This window comes from Nyctereutes procyonoides, unplaced genomic scaffold, assembly GCF_905146905.1.
Source record: "Nyctereutes procyonoides isolate TBG_1078 unplaced genomic scaffold, NYPRO_anot_genome, whole genome shotgun sequence".
Lineage (NCBI taxonomy): Eukaryota > Metazoa > Chordata > Mammalia > Carnivora > Canidae > Nyctereutes > Nyctereutes procyonoides.
The window spans coordinates 38459318-38472918 of record NW_026575131.1 but is presented as its reverse complement, the minus strand read 5'-3'; the positions used below and the strand labels follow the sequence as shown (position 1 = coordinate 38472918).

The 13601-nt window shown below is 36.2% G+C and overlaps 1 protein-coding gene across 2 annotated transcripts in view; it reads left to right on the top strand.

The window, feature by feature from the left end:
* The window catches only part of DOCK3 (dedicator of cytokinesis 3), a 505777-nt gene that overhangs the window by 371827 nt on the left and 120349 nt on the right, over window positions 1–13601 (top strand). For both annotated transcript variants that reach the window (XM_055343227.1, XM_055343226.1), the window contains exons 10-12: window positions 6270–6351; window positions 11368–11428; window positions 12709–12856. In XM_055343227.1, coding sequence (XP_055199202.1) covers window positions 6270–6351; window positions 11368–11428; window positions 12709–12856 — 291 coding nt within the window. The remainder of the gene's footprint in view (window positions 1–6269; window positions 6352–11367; window positions 11429–12708; window positions 12857–13601) is intronic.

Genomic DNA, 13601 nt, shown 5'->3' with positions numbered 1-13601 from the left:
AACTGCATCATAACTTTCTGGGGCTACTCTAGTTGTCTTCAGAGTATTTTCTATGTTCAACTTGCTTTCAACTTTGTGGCCCAAGTGATCATTCTAAGAACTTAGGATGGTCAACACTGCTTCTCATAGGTGAACTTCCTGGGCCTCTCTAGGGCGTAATGGGGATTTTCCAAACTTGCTAATCCTAAAAACTGAGACTTTTTTTAAAATGCAGATTTTTGCACTCTCTCCAGAAATCTGAGTCCTTTCCTATAAAATTCTTATTTTAATAAAGATTTTATTTATTTATTCCTGAGAGAGAGAGAGAGGCAGAGACACAGGCAGAGGGAGAAGCAGGCTCCTCTCAAGGAGCCCGATGTGGGACTCGATCCCAGAACTCAGGGATCACACCCTGAGCCAAAGGCAGACACTCAACTGCTGAGCCACCCAGGCATCCTCCTATAAAGATTCTGATCCAGAAAACATGGGACGGAGTCCAGGAATCTGTATTTTAATAAGTTGCCAGTTACTTCTGATAATAGCCAAGTTTGGAGAACACTCACAAGTCCACTTTGAATTTGTCCACTCTGTGTTGCATAGCATCCTTGACCACTCCTCAGATCTCCACTGCCCTCCTAACTCATGATTGAATCCTTCTCACCATCAAGCTGCCTCAGACCTTTGAGAATCTGCGCTTGGAGCACTCTCCTAGAATCCCCTTCTTTTCATCTCTAACTACATCTTACCAAATACTGAAAGCCTAGCAATATTGCAAGGATACTTTACAGTATCTCATTTGGGCAACCTATCCCTATCCCAATAGAATTTGTCAGTAGCCCCTTTCTGTGTAATTCTAGCATTTTCACATTGTGTTGTAATTTTGGGTTTATGTGTGTCTGTCTCCCAGTAGACTCAAAATCTTGAGGATAGGGAGGCACCATTCATTTCTCTATTCCCAGTATCCATCTCAGTTTCTGGGATATGGTAGAGGCTCATGAATGCCTGTTCAAATGAATGAAAAGGAGGAAGAAGGCTGGAACGAATCCTTGAATTTTACTAAGTTACAAAAGTATTCTTTGGAGCCCTGAAGTGTCTCAGGGCAGGTGGTGGTTAGGAGAGAGGCCTAAATTGGGAGGATTCTTTCCCCCACCCCCAGCCTTTCCTCTCTTTGAGCTAAAGTAGCCATCTTTATCAATTTTGCATATATTGAACAGTGTAAGGTGTTATTGAAAAGAAAAAGCTGCTACTAAAAATAAATTTGAAAGCCACAGTACTGGTTCGCCTTTATGAAACCCCTTTATGCATTTCTGCTCTTGTGCTTCAGAATGAAGTGGGAAAACTTGAAGAACTTGAAAAATAAAGCCAAATGATCTAAATTGGAAAATGAATCTGTGAGGAAATACTAGAGATTTTTTAATCTGTTTGATTGTGCTATGTATTATGGCCTTGGGGCTACTTGTCTGTTTTTAAGCACCTGGGAGGTTATCAGGAAAGAGATGTTAAGTAGTTGCCATCCATCTCCACAGAGAACCAAATGAGAAACATGAAGATTAAATTGAAAGAGTTGAGAGAATTCCTCTGAACTTATTTAAGGAGCATGCTTGTATTTCCAAAACAGAGTCTTCAAAAAATATCCTTCCTAAGTATCAGAGACTCTCTGCCTCAACATAGGCTGGCATCTTATTGGTGGCCACTGAACATTTGCTGTAGGGATGCATGAATTCCTATTGACAGAGATGTGTATGAGTGTGTGAATTAGAACTTTCATAAAATCAAGTCATCTTAAAATTGAAACACTGTTAGACTTGCCACAGATTCAAATTATGGAATTCATTTGTAGCAACATGCTCAATAATATGAAATTATAAAATTAATATAACTTCATATACTCTTCATGCATAGCTCATCATAAAGACAACTAAATGTGGAGCAGTTCTCTTATTATGTTGCTTATTGAAAAGTAAGAATTTAATACCATCTCTTTTTTCTTTTGAAAGAATTGGAGTTTTCTTACCCATATTTCTTACCAAAGAGGAAAATTGACCTGTTGCTCTCATATAGGTGATGTTCCTAATATCTCATTAGTAAATTTTACTCTCTTGGCTACAGTTCCTTTCAGACCTTTGGGAAATGTGAGTGGTTGCTGTAGCTTTCATTGGCACGTAGATTTGATAAGCATTTATCAAACTTTGTACAGACTCTATTGCCTTACATAAAAGCAGCTTGTGGAGACAAATGTCATCTGTCCCATTGATATTAAAACATATAGTATTTTAAGCCTCTGAAAAGTCCTAGAGGATAGAAAACTGTTTAACCATGTTTAATGCAGTATTTCCCACTTTTTTTGGTCAGGGGAGGGCCACTTCAGGAAACACTGGATAGATATTTGCCTTCAAATAGTGTGAATGTTAACAGAAAGCATTATTTGTTTATCATTCCCATTGGAAAAGCTAGCAAAATAGGAAATAACTAGATGTATATCCTCAGCCCTATGAAATGAAAAAAAAAGTTATTTTCAGTTTCACAAATTGTGAAGAAGGCCAGGCAAAACCAGAAGCATGAAAGGCTCTAGGACATGTGAAGGTCCTGTGGGCACTGTGAGAACTGAGGGGCCTCCTCTCACTGTTGAGAAAGAGAAGTTCTTGGGTTCTGATAGGGCCAGCAACCTTGTCCACTCAGGAATTTGCTTTATGTACCCTTTTTCTTTGGACCAGAGCTTGATGTAGCCCCTCCAAATCATATACCCTTCTGTGGATGTCCAGCAGCTCCAACAACAGCCTGCTTTGTAGATGTCTGTCCTTGAGCGGTTGGTAATGTGATAGAGCAGTTGCAGGTGTTCCTTCAACAAAGAGTGCAGAAGTAATGATAAATTCTCTTGAGAAGACATAAACTTCCAATGTTTTTCTATTCGTGTATCAAGTTAAGAGCTAACTGGGTGATTGTTAAATGCAAATATACATGTTAGGATAGATCCAGTACAGTAAAAGAAAGATGTTACTTTGATGTTCTTATCTCCTGTTCCTCTGATAAACCTCAACTTTCCATTACTAAAACTACTAACTTATGTGTATCTACACGTGTTGTTTCCTCCTCCATTCTTTCCTTGATTCTCTCAGTTTTCCCAAGGAGGTGGGAACTTCCTTTTCCTTTGTCAGTTATTTTCTCTTTCCTCTGTCTTTAGGACTTCACCATCTACAAACATTGTCCTATTAAAAGCAAATGTTCTTCAGTGTACCCCATCTTTTTTGGAAGTCAGGTTGTTGAACTGTAATTTACGTATAGCAAAATTTGCTCTTTTTAATACATAGTTTGGTGAGTTTTAACACATTTATAGTTGTGAAACCACCCAGAAAGTTCCTTCATGCACCTTTGCAGTCATTCCCTGCCCTCCTTCCTCAGGCCTGAACTCCTGATCTAGTTTCCTTCCTTATAGTTTGCCTATTCCAGATTATAATATAAGTGGAGACATACAGTATATGGTCTTTTGTGACTGATTGGATTCTTTCACTTCGCATATGTTTTTGAGATTCATCCATATTATTATACATCCCAGTAGTTCTTTTATTGTGAAGGAATATTCCATTGTATGGAGATTCCATTATTTGGATTGTCCATTCATCTCCTTATGGCTATTCTGGCGATCTGGCTGTTGTGATAAAGCTGGTATAAATATTCACGTATATGTCCTCTGTGTGGACGTAGTTTTCATTTCTCCTGAGTAAATACCTAGGAGTAGAATGATTTGATCATATAATAAGTCTAAGTTTAACTTTATAAGAAACTGTCAGACTGTTTTCTAAACTGGCTATACCATTTTGCCTTCCCCTCAACAGTTTATGAGAGGTCTAGTTGCTCTACATTCTCACCAACCCTTGGCATACTTCATCTTTAGTTTAGCCATTGTCATAGGTGTGTAGAGGTATCTCACTATGCTTTTAATTTGCATTTCTCTAATGATTAATGTTTTCTTGAGCTTATTTGCCATCCCTGTATGTTCTTTGGTGAAAGATCTACTCAGATCTTTTGTCCACTTTTAAATTGAGTTGTTACTTATAAAGAACTCTCAGAACTCCATAATATGTTCTTAATACGGTCCTTTCTTAGATGAGTTTTTATAAATATTTTCTCAGTCGATAGCTTGTCTTTGCACTTTAACAGTGTCTTTTCAAGAGAAGATGGTTTTAATTCTGGAAAAGTTCGGTTTATCATTTTGTTGTGATTCATGATACTCAAAAATCTGAGATCACAAAGATTTTTCTCTTTTATGCTAAATATGGAAATACAAATAAGAATAATATATACAAAGGTACTTGTCTTCATTTTCTTCTGTGTTTTCTTATAATTTTAGAGTTTTAACTGTTATATTTATGTCTGTGATCCATTCAAGTTAATCTTTTGTAGGCAAGGATTAAGGCAAACTAAATCAAGGATTTAGTTTTTTTCATATGGATTGTTGAGTACTATTTGTTGAAATTTTTCTGCTCTGTTGAAATTATTGACAACTAATTAAATATAAACATATGTGTTATCCCACATGTTAATAAAGACCTCCCTCAACCCAATGTACCTATTCAAATAGAAGTTCATCACTTTTACCTTTCCATAGCCATTTATTAAAGAGTAGTCTAGACTCATTGTTTCTACCTCCTCACTTCTTATTCCTCACACTGGGCTGTTTCTACCATCCCACTAAAACAGTTATTGCAAGAATCACAGTAGTCTCTGTTCTGAACAGCTAGAGGGACGCTCTTGTGCTTATCTCATGTGATTCTCACTGGCCTTGGACCTCACTGACCCCTCCCTCCTCTTTCAGACATTTTCTTCCCTTGACTAGCATAGCATCCCACCTCCTCCTTTTTCTTGTTTTCCTATTTGTCCCTGTGTCTACTTTGCTAGTTCTACTTCTTTCTTCCTAAATATCAACATCTCTCAGGATTCAGCCCAAAGCCCTTTTTCCTGCTCCTTCTATGCGCATTCTCTCTTTGTTACCATCCAACCTTCTGGCTGAAAAAAATCTCATTTGTATCTGGCCCAGATATTTTCTGAGCTTCATTTCTGTATATGTCTACCAGAATGACAAGCTCTATGAAGAAAAGTACCTTGTATGTATCCTGTCAACATTTGTATTCCCATGTTTAGCACCAGAACATAGTAACTATTTGACTAAAAGAACAAATTAATACATGAACAAAGTATGCAACCTGTGAAATTGATATTATATCTTATAATTCTAAGACAATATTTTAATATTGACCTTTTCACTGATACCACATATATGTGGTGAGTCCATGATTGTAGGCACAGGAGAAGTAAATTACTTTTAGAATCACATACCTGGTCTTTGCCATGGCTCAGTTTTCTTGTTGCAGTTGATGGGGAAGCCTTGGGATGAAGAGATGGGAAATTGGGAAATCCTAAGAAGGAGCAGGCAGGAGTAAGAGAATGAGGAGACACCTCTGCAGATGTCATAAACACTGTATCTCAGGTTTTTAATCCAATAATTTACTTCAGGAATTAACCTGTGTTGTTTATGCAGTAAAATATTTTAATGGCCCTACTAAATTCTGATTGCAATTTTAGTTATTTTTATTATTTTTTTATTTATTTGAGAGAGAGAGCATGAGCAGAGGGAAGGAGCAGAGGGAGAGGGAGAAGCAGACTTCCCACTGAGCAGGAAGCTCAATGTGGGGCTCTACCCCAGGATCCTGAGATCATGACCTGAGCCAAAGGCAGATGCTTAACCTACTAAGCGACCCAGGCACCTTGCAGCTAGTTATAATACATTATTTCTCTTTGACTTTTTGCCCAAATTTTGTAAGCCCCTGTAACATTTTTTTCTTAGTCCTGAAATTATTCTTAAGAGATGTAAATTGGATAATATAGATTCTTTTGGCTCAAGTATGATGGATATTTTTATGATTTGAGTGTTCACATCAGAGAATGTATATGCTTGTTATGGGCTTAGTATTATGACTAGAGCTTTGGAGGTATTTGGAGAAAAAAATAGAAGATACAATCTTCATTGCTCCCCTCAGGGAACACACACCCTTAGGGAGATAAGAGCCACCTCCCAGCAAATAAATAGCAACAGCTGTTAGGCAGTTTGTAGTGTCCATTGCATGCTGCTTGGCAAGAAAAATAGTGTCCTGCCATTAGATATGTACTTTTGGCCTTGCCTGTCATGATGAGCTGTTCTGAAAGTGTTTAGGGCTTCTCTATAAATGCCCTTTTTGTTTGTTCTGGAGCATGTGGTCCCTTACATTTTTCTGTCTCTCTCTCCTACATTTCAGTGAGCGGTTTCTGGTGAGACTGAACAAGAATGGTGGGCCAAGGAACCCAGAGAAGATAGAACGAATGTGTGCCCTTTTTACAGTATGTGCAAATTCTCTTTCCCTTCTCTGCTGTTGACTCTAACCAGGGGTCTGCTATGTGGATATTGTCACCCTGGAAATGAGCATTTATTCTTACCTCCCCACACACTGGGGAGATTAGGACTTGATTTATGCTTCTATCAAGTTTTAATGAAATATTTAAAGAAAACTGAAATCAGCTATAGTTTTAATTGAATTCTTCATTAAAGAAATATAATCAAGTACCTTTTATTAATGTAGATTTTAGAAGCTATTTAATATAATAGATGAAATCTGAAAGAAGTCTTTCTTACTATTCTTATTCAAGGCCACTGGGAATTTCTCTGATGTAGAAGTATAATTTTCTAAAGGCATCAACCAAATTTACAGTTCTGCAGTTTTTTAGTGAATGCATATAGAGAGAGACAAACTAAGTAGTTCTTCTCTCTCACATATCAAATGAAGGATCTTTTCCTCTGATCTGTAGTTTCATTTTTTCTGAATAACCATGCTGTCATTCATGGTCTCCAGGATCACACACTCATCAGTTCAAAGAAGACATAGTAATCTGCTTCTGGAAGGTGCTCAGCCTCACAATACCATAGTGCCTTATGTATTCTTCAAGTTGATTCTGACTTACTAAATGTTTTTTATTTAGTTTAAAAAAAACTAGTGTGCAGCTTTGTTTATTTCAGTTAATTTATTTGCTGAAGGAGAAAACAAGACTGTGCTACAATTTTAAACAAGTTTTGATTGTCGTGGAGTCTTTGATTTGCTTCAGTGATACTGAGATACACTAAGACCCATTAACACTGGGAGGTGTGATAATCTCACAGTGCCACTGCCCTGGTATGGGGTGCATGATTGATGGCTGACAGTCAGGTGTCTCAGAGCTTACAGTGTACCTCTTTTTTTTTTTACAGTGTACCTCTTAAACATAAATGGGGTTACCTAGGCACCTGATATGTGACTTTCTCTGGAAGATAAAATTGGATTTTTTTTGTTCATTTACTACAACTTTATTTTTCAAAACCTCAAAACAATGTTACTATAGAATCAGAAGCCACATTCACAGGGATAGCTTCTATTGAAAATGCTCCACATGTGCAGAAGCATTTATAAGTCTAGTTAAGCTAAAGTGATTTTTTTTACTCATCTTTGAGCTCAGCATTCAGACCTCAGGAGATAATTCAGGAAGAAAGAAAAGATAAAGCAGACCTATGAAGATAGTTAAGGGAGTTGAGATGGTATAGTCTGGGAGAAGCAACACTGTTTCTTCAGTAGGAAAAAGTACAAGTTGCAGTTAATGGGGATTTAGATTAAAATATTGGGAGAGAGCTTCTGAAGTGAAAGTGTCTAAACACTGAGGAGGTCCTTTGGGGCTACCTTTCTGAAACAGAAATAGAAAGAAATGAGACAACCATCTGTCTAGAATGCCTCAGTGACTTTAGGAGGTTTTTCTAGATCCTTTCTCTGATACTATTTTGGTAAAGCAGCAAAAGAAATCACTGATTCCTTGTCCTTTGGCATTATGAGAACAGAACTGTGTGCTTGTGCTATCCTGACTAGGAGTGCAGTCCTTTTCTCTTGAAAAATGAACTTAATTATGATGATATTTGAATGTAATTACAGTAAATCAAAATTCTCATTTTGCAGCATTTTAATTATCTGTATGGGCCCAGAGGCATAAGTTGTAGCTCTGACTTTATAAATCAAAGATGCATATAACATTCATGTTGTGCTCCTATTCTGCCACAATGGGAAGACACAAGGCTGCTAAAAATACCACTTCTATAGTTCCCTTTGCAGTGTACAGCCTTTTTTTAAGATCCCAAAGAATGATTTGAGAGATTTTTACAAAGCACATGAAATTTTTTTTAGCACATGAGATTTTTGAACAAGATTGTCTTAGCCAGGATTTTCATGTTTTGCTTTAAGCTATATGAAATAATAATTTTGATGGAACCTATTTTTCATCTAAGACTTGAGTTCCTCCCGTGCGCTAAAGGAGTTTTCCAGATTGACATATTTGCTACAAAATGTGAGAGTAATACAGGAAAATGCAGCTACAGCTGTGGTCAGTGCCAACCTGTTAGTTTACCTTAGCATCAAGAAGAGGGAACCCTGACAAACTGAGCAGTTTTGCAGGATTACTCAAGCAGACTTCAGAGCCACATTGCAGACCATCACATTATTTATGGCTCAGCCTTGTTCTCTGTAAAATCTGGTGGTTGTTTTTTGTTTTTTGTTTTTTACCTTGTTAGAGTTCAGAGCTCCCTATCAAGGAAGAATTGTATCTAGAAGGAGGTGTTTCATATTTATGTGGATGTCTAATACTGTGATTTCCTAACTTTCTTGATAAACAATGGCTATGTGTATGAGCATGTGAGAGCATGTCTGTGAACTTACTTCTTATTAGATATCCAGTGCATCACATACAATGCCTGGCAAATACTAAGACTTCAGTAATGATTTGTTACATAAGTAAATGAATATGTTTATTTTTTATTATATTTGAATGACCAACTCAAAAAATAAACTTGTGCTGTTTTCCCTGCATTCATTGACATTGTATTTTCTATATTTATTCGTATCTTCTGCTTCTTCTATAGCATAAGTATGAATAAATTGGTTTTGTTTTATATTTGTAAATCCTATTATCTCTACAGAAAAAGGGCAGTTCAGGAACAGGAAAATGAGTTGATCTTTCCATGTTTCAAATGGAACATCAGTAACTGAGTCCGAGATGCTGAACCCTGAGTTACTGCCCTATGACTACCATATAGTTGGGAACCAGCTTTTAATTATGTAGGATTGGAGGGTATGCTTCAGTGAGTAAATCTAAATTGAAACTGTCCTCACCAAGTGAATGGTGGGAATCCCTTTTCCCATCTTGGTTTTACAGGTTTTGTGAGTATTTTAACATGGATAGTCACACTCAGTGCTTAATCTTGAAGAGTGAATGTTTACTTACTCTATGGTAACTGTGTTTAACCATACACTTAGGTTTAATAAGATACCTTTCACATTGAAATTCGACATTGAAATTGTGTAGAACTCACAAACAATAATTTTACTTAAAATACTTTTTTGCACTGATTATTCCCATTTTATATTTACTGACTTCAAATATATACCATGGAGAGTTCTGAGTACCTTTTACAAAATAGAAAGGGCCCCTACTCCATCTACTTGGAAAATACCATAAATTATATTTCCATTTTCTTCTTTTCATCACTTAGAGCCAAGAGAGAGGTCCTATGCTGATATGTACAACTGATCTGATTAGTGTTTGATCATCTTTGGTAACTGGCATGAATTCTTAGATGTAGATATTATCGTACGTTATTTGGTAGTTCAGATTAATACAGCCCAAGCTATGTAGAAGGAACCATTTCACTTCAAAATGTGTCATCATTTCTCTATCTTTCAGTAAATAGACATGTTTCGATCCCCAAAAAAGCACATGAAAGTGGTAATCTGTTTTTTTTTATTTTTATTTGTTACTTAGTAGCCATTTTAAGTGTTAAAATACAGAGATATTTTGAGGATATAATTTTAAACTCCATTTCTAAATTAAAGGAATTGGTGAAATGGAGCCTGAACCATCCTTTTTCAGTTTCAAAAGACAATTTTCATGTAAAAATATTTCTTCGTGATTCCAAAGATACAAATTTATGTTGAATTATTTTGTAACCCATTTCATTTTAAGCATATTTCATTATTCCATCAAAAATTTGGTGCAACGTCATAATGATCTAGAATCTAAAAGTTTAAATTTCACCATTGCACATTACTTTATAATGTCTCCTTTCCTTTCATATGTTTAAGACCACTCTACAGAGCAGAGCTGGGACTACAAGAAGGCAAGCAAAGCACAAGATCCTGATAGTGAGACCTCCTTAAACTTTGCACCTTGGGTGCCTTGCCTGCCTTACCATAGTCCTAACCCTGTAAGAAAGTTTTATATTTTTTTTATAAAAATAAAGCAAACATGGAGACTCTGGATCTCAAAGCTCATTTGCAATTATAACTGTTACTTGGTTGTCCTTTTCCCTGCTTTCTTAAGAAGAGACAAGCATCTGGGACCAATCAAAAGATGAAAGATGGGAAGGAAAGGGATCTAAGGGACCTTTTCCTAGAAGCCAAAGAGAAATCTTGGGAAACTGTCCCATTAAGGACAGAGGTTATTCCACCAATCATCACTGATTCACAACAGTGTGTCTGAGTGAGCAGCAAGTTGACCTGGTGAGAAGTCTGAAACAGTATATTTAAAGAAAGTTTTATTATTTTAAGTACAACATGTTAAAGTAAAATACATACCCATAAATGAACATTTTATTTCAAAATGTGTTCTAAACATAATTTAATGTATAAAATTATTTTCATAACTCTAGTTTTAAAAATTACTTATTGGATCGGATTTGTTTACTTAAAGGAAGCCTTTAGAATTTTTTAGATAAGATTATTTTCAGCTTTATACTTCAGTACAGATGATGCATATATAAATTTAGAAATGAAGATCAAATTATTGAGGTTTCACTAAGGCCAAAGTAATTTTTTCTCAAGGGAATATATCTAGTGTATAATAATCATTGTAGACCACAGAATAAAGATAAAATTAGTAAAGGGTAAACTTTTAGAATTTCAGTCATTAATAAACTTATTTGTTTTCCCATTTTTTTCTGCATTAAGCATTTCTTTTGTCTTAAAATATTTTATGTGATGTTAGAATAAACATAGATAAGGCAATATTATGAAGATTTCTAATGTGAGAATTCTTAGAGATACTTGTTAGGTGTCCTAAATAAAAGCTGGGAAAATATTACAAATAAAATAGAGTTCCACAGGCATATAAGTTATTCAAACTTTCACTGTAGGAATCTTATAAACACTAAACCACAATGTGCTTTTGGTCCCCCACCCCACCTATAGCATATGCTAAAGTAACAAAAGCTGATGATTATGAGGTTCAAAATGAAATTTACTATTTTCTGTATAACCAATGCCTTAATTTACTTTTTTTTTCTTTTCTTAGGATCTGAGCAGCAAAGATATGAAGAGAGATTTATATATAGTTGCCCATGTGATACGAATAGGTACTGTCAATCTTATCTGTTCACATGACTAAGACCAGCCCCCCTTGGGATAAGGATCTATACTGTGTTTGAGCTTTGTCATCTGCCTTACTCTTACCTGTAATGTTAGGTCTCAGGATGAGAGTCCAGCTTGTATTGGAACTCTACCTTAAGCTCAGTTGCTATGGTAGCTGAATTTGACATAAATGAAAGCTTTTTTTTTTCCACTTGAAATCTTCTGCTCCCAACTTGTTTTTGGACCCAGACTCTTTAAGTGGTCTGCTTTTTTGGCATTCTTTCCATCCCAGTGTCTTGCCTTTGTACCACCTTTTCCACTGCAGAGATCTTACGACAGGTTGCGGGTTGCCATCTTAACAGGTGGAAAACGGCCTTTGCTGTGTTTTGTATCCAGAAGTATGTATCTGTACTATTTTCCACAAAATGACAGTTAACTATCCTTACTGCAGTCAATGTATGGTATTTCACTTTTATCCCACCCAAGATGAAAACAGTGATTTTTGCTACTGTTCTGTGGTTGATTTACTCAGCCTTATTTGAAGCATTTGGCATAATTTGGGGTGCTAGGACTAACCAAGTCTTCCTCCATAGGTTTGGATTCTGGCATATCTTGTACATTTTTTGTCAAAGGATATTTTTTAATCCTTTGCCAACAAAACACCAATTTTGCTGTAACTTTTGTTTTGCTATACTTCATAAGCATTTGTTGAAGTTCTGGTTCTGCTTTTGCAAGTCCTCTTGCCAGCACCATAGGCACAGCCTCAGTAGGAGGAAGAGCAAGCTCCCATTCCTTCTGAGACAACTTTCACTCTGGCAGTGGTTTAGGAGCAGCTTTGACAGCAAAATTTGGCTGGAAGAATAACACATTGTTCTTATCTTTGCATATATAATTTTTACCTGGCAACTAAAATATTAAATTTTGTATCCTTACTATGCTTAAGAAATTTAAATCTATTAACATACTGATTTTCCTAAGAATTTCATAAAATCATTGTTTCATTCTCATATGATTAATAAACTAACTATTGGTATTAACATAGATAATAAGGATAATTGATTGAATGTGGTGCAGGGGGAGAGCCCTGGCCAAAGGTCTGTTTAGCATTCCTCCACATAAATATTCTGCATCCTTGGATGGCTCCTTTCAATTCTAAATGAGTCTTCCAATTTAGAGATAACCTCTAAGGTGCCTATCACTCTGGCATCCTTGGATGACAGTCAGGTGATACTGGAGAAGAGCATGGAGTTCCCAATCTGACCAGTGTTTTTCTACTGTGCTTCAGGGCGGATGCTCCTGAATGACTCAAAGAAAGGCCCCGCTCACCTGCACTACCGGCGACCATATGGCTGTGCAGTCCTAAGCATCCTGGATGTTCTACAGTCTCTCACAGAATTAAAGGAAGAAAAGGATTTTGTTCTTAAGGTTTACACGTGAGTAATAGATATCAGAAATATTCATAATTTACAACATAAGACATTCCAGCATGACCCTTGAAAGCAGCAGTATAAGATAGGGAGTTTTTTGAAAATGCAGAGATTTTTATATATTTCTAATACGTTCTTAATATATTTCTAATCAGATCTATATTTCTAATAAGCCTTCCAGGTGATTCTGAAGCAGCTGAATTTGGAAACCTCTAGCCTAAACTAGAAATCTTGTATATAGCCTTCTCTACTACCTCTTCTGTCTAGGATTAACCAACATTATTACATATTTACAGAAAAACTAATAATGTAATTTCTCATGTGTTTTGGATATAAAAGAGTCTTCTTTGTCTAATACTTGCCCCCTAGCTATTGTAACTGAGCTAGATCTTGATACAAATTGCTTCAGAGAATGATCACAAGTCAAGTTGAAGAAAAGCAAGTTTTTCTGAGGATCTGTGGTTTCATTCTTAATTTCTGTGACCACAGATCCATAAGTCACACCCAACTAGTCATGGCATTATTTTTAGTGTTCATTAACCAGTGGATCTGCCTTATAGGAGGGATGCATCTCCTCCTGATTCTTGTTAAGCAGTAGAAAAAAATAAATGAAGAAAATGACAGAATCCAGGCATACCATCCGTCTTTGCAGACTTAGGAGTGAATAGTAGTGCTGAAAATATGATCTGTGGTGAGTTTAGTGAGTTTTTAAATTAAGTGTTTGTAACTATGAGAATTTTTTTAAAAAAAT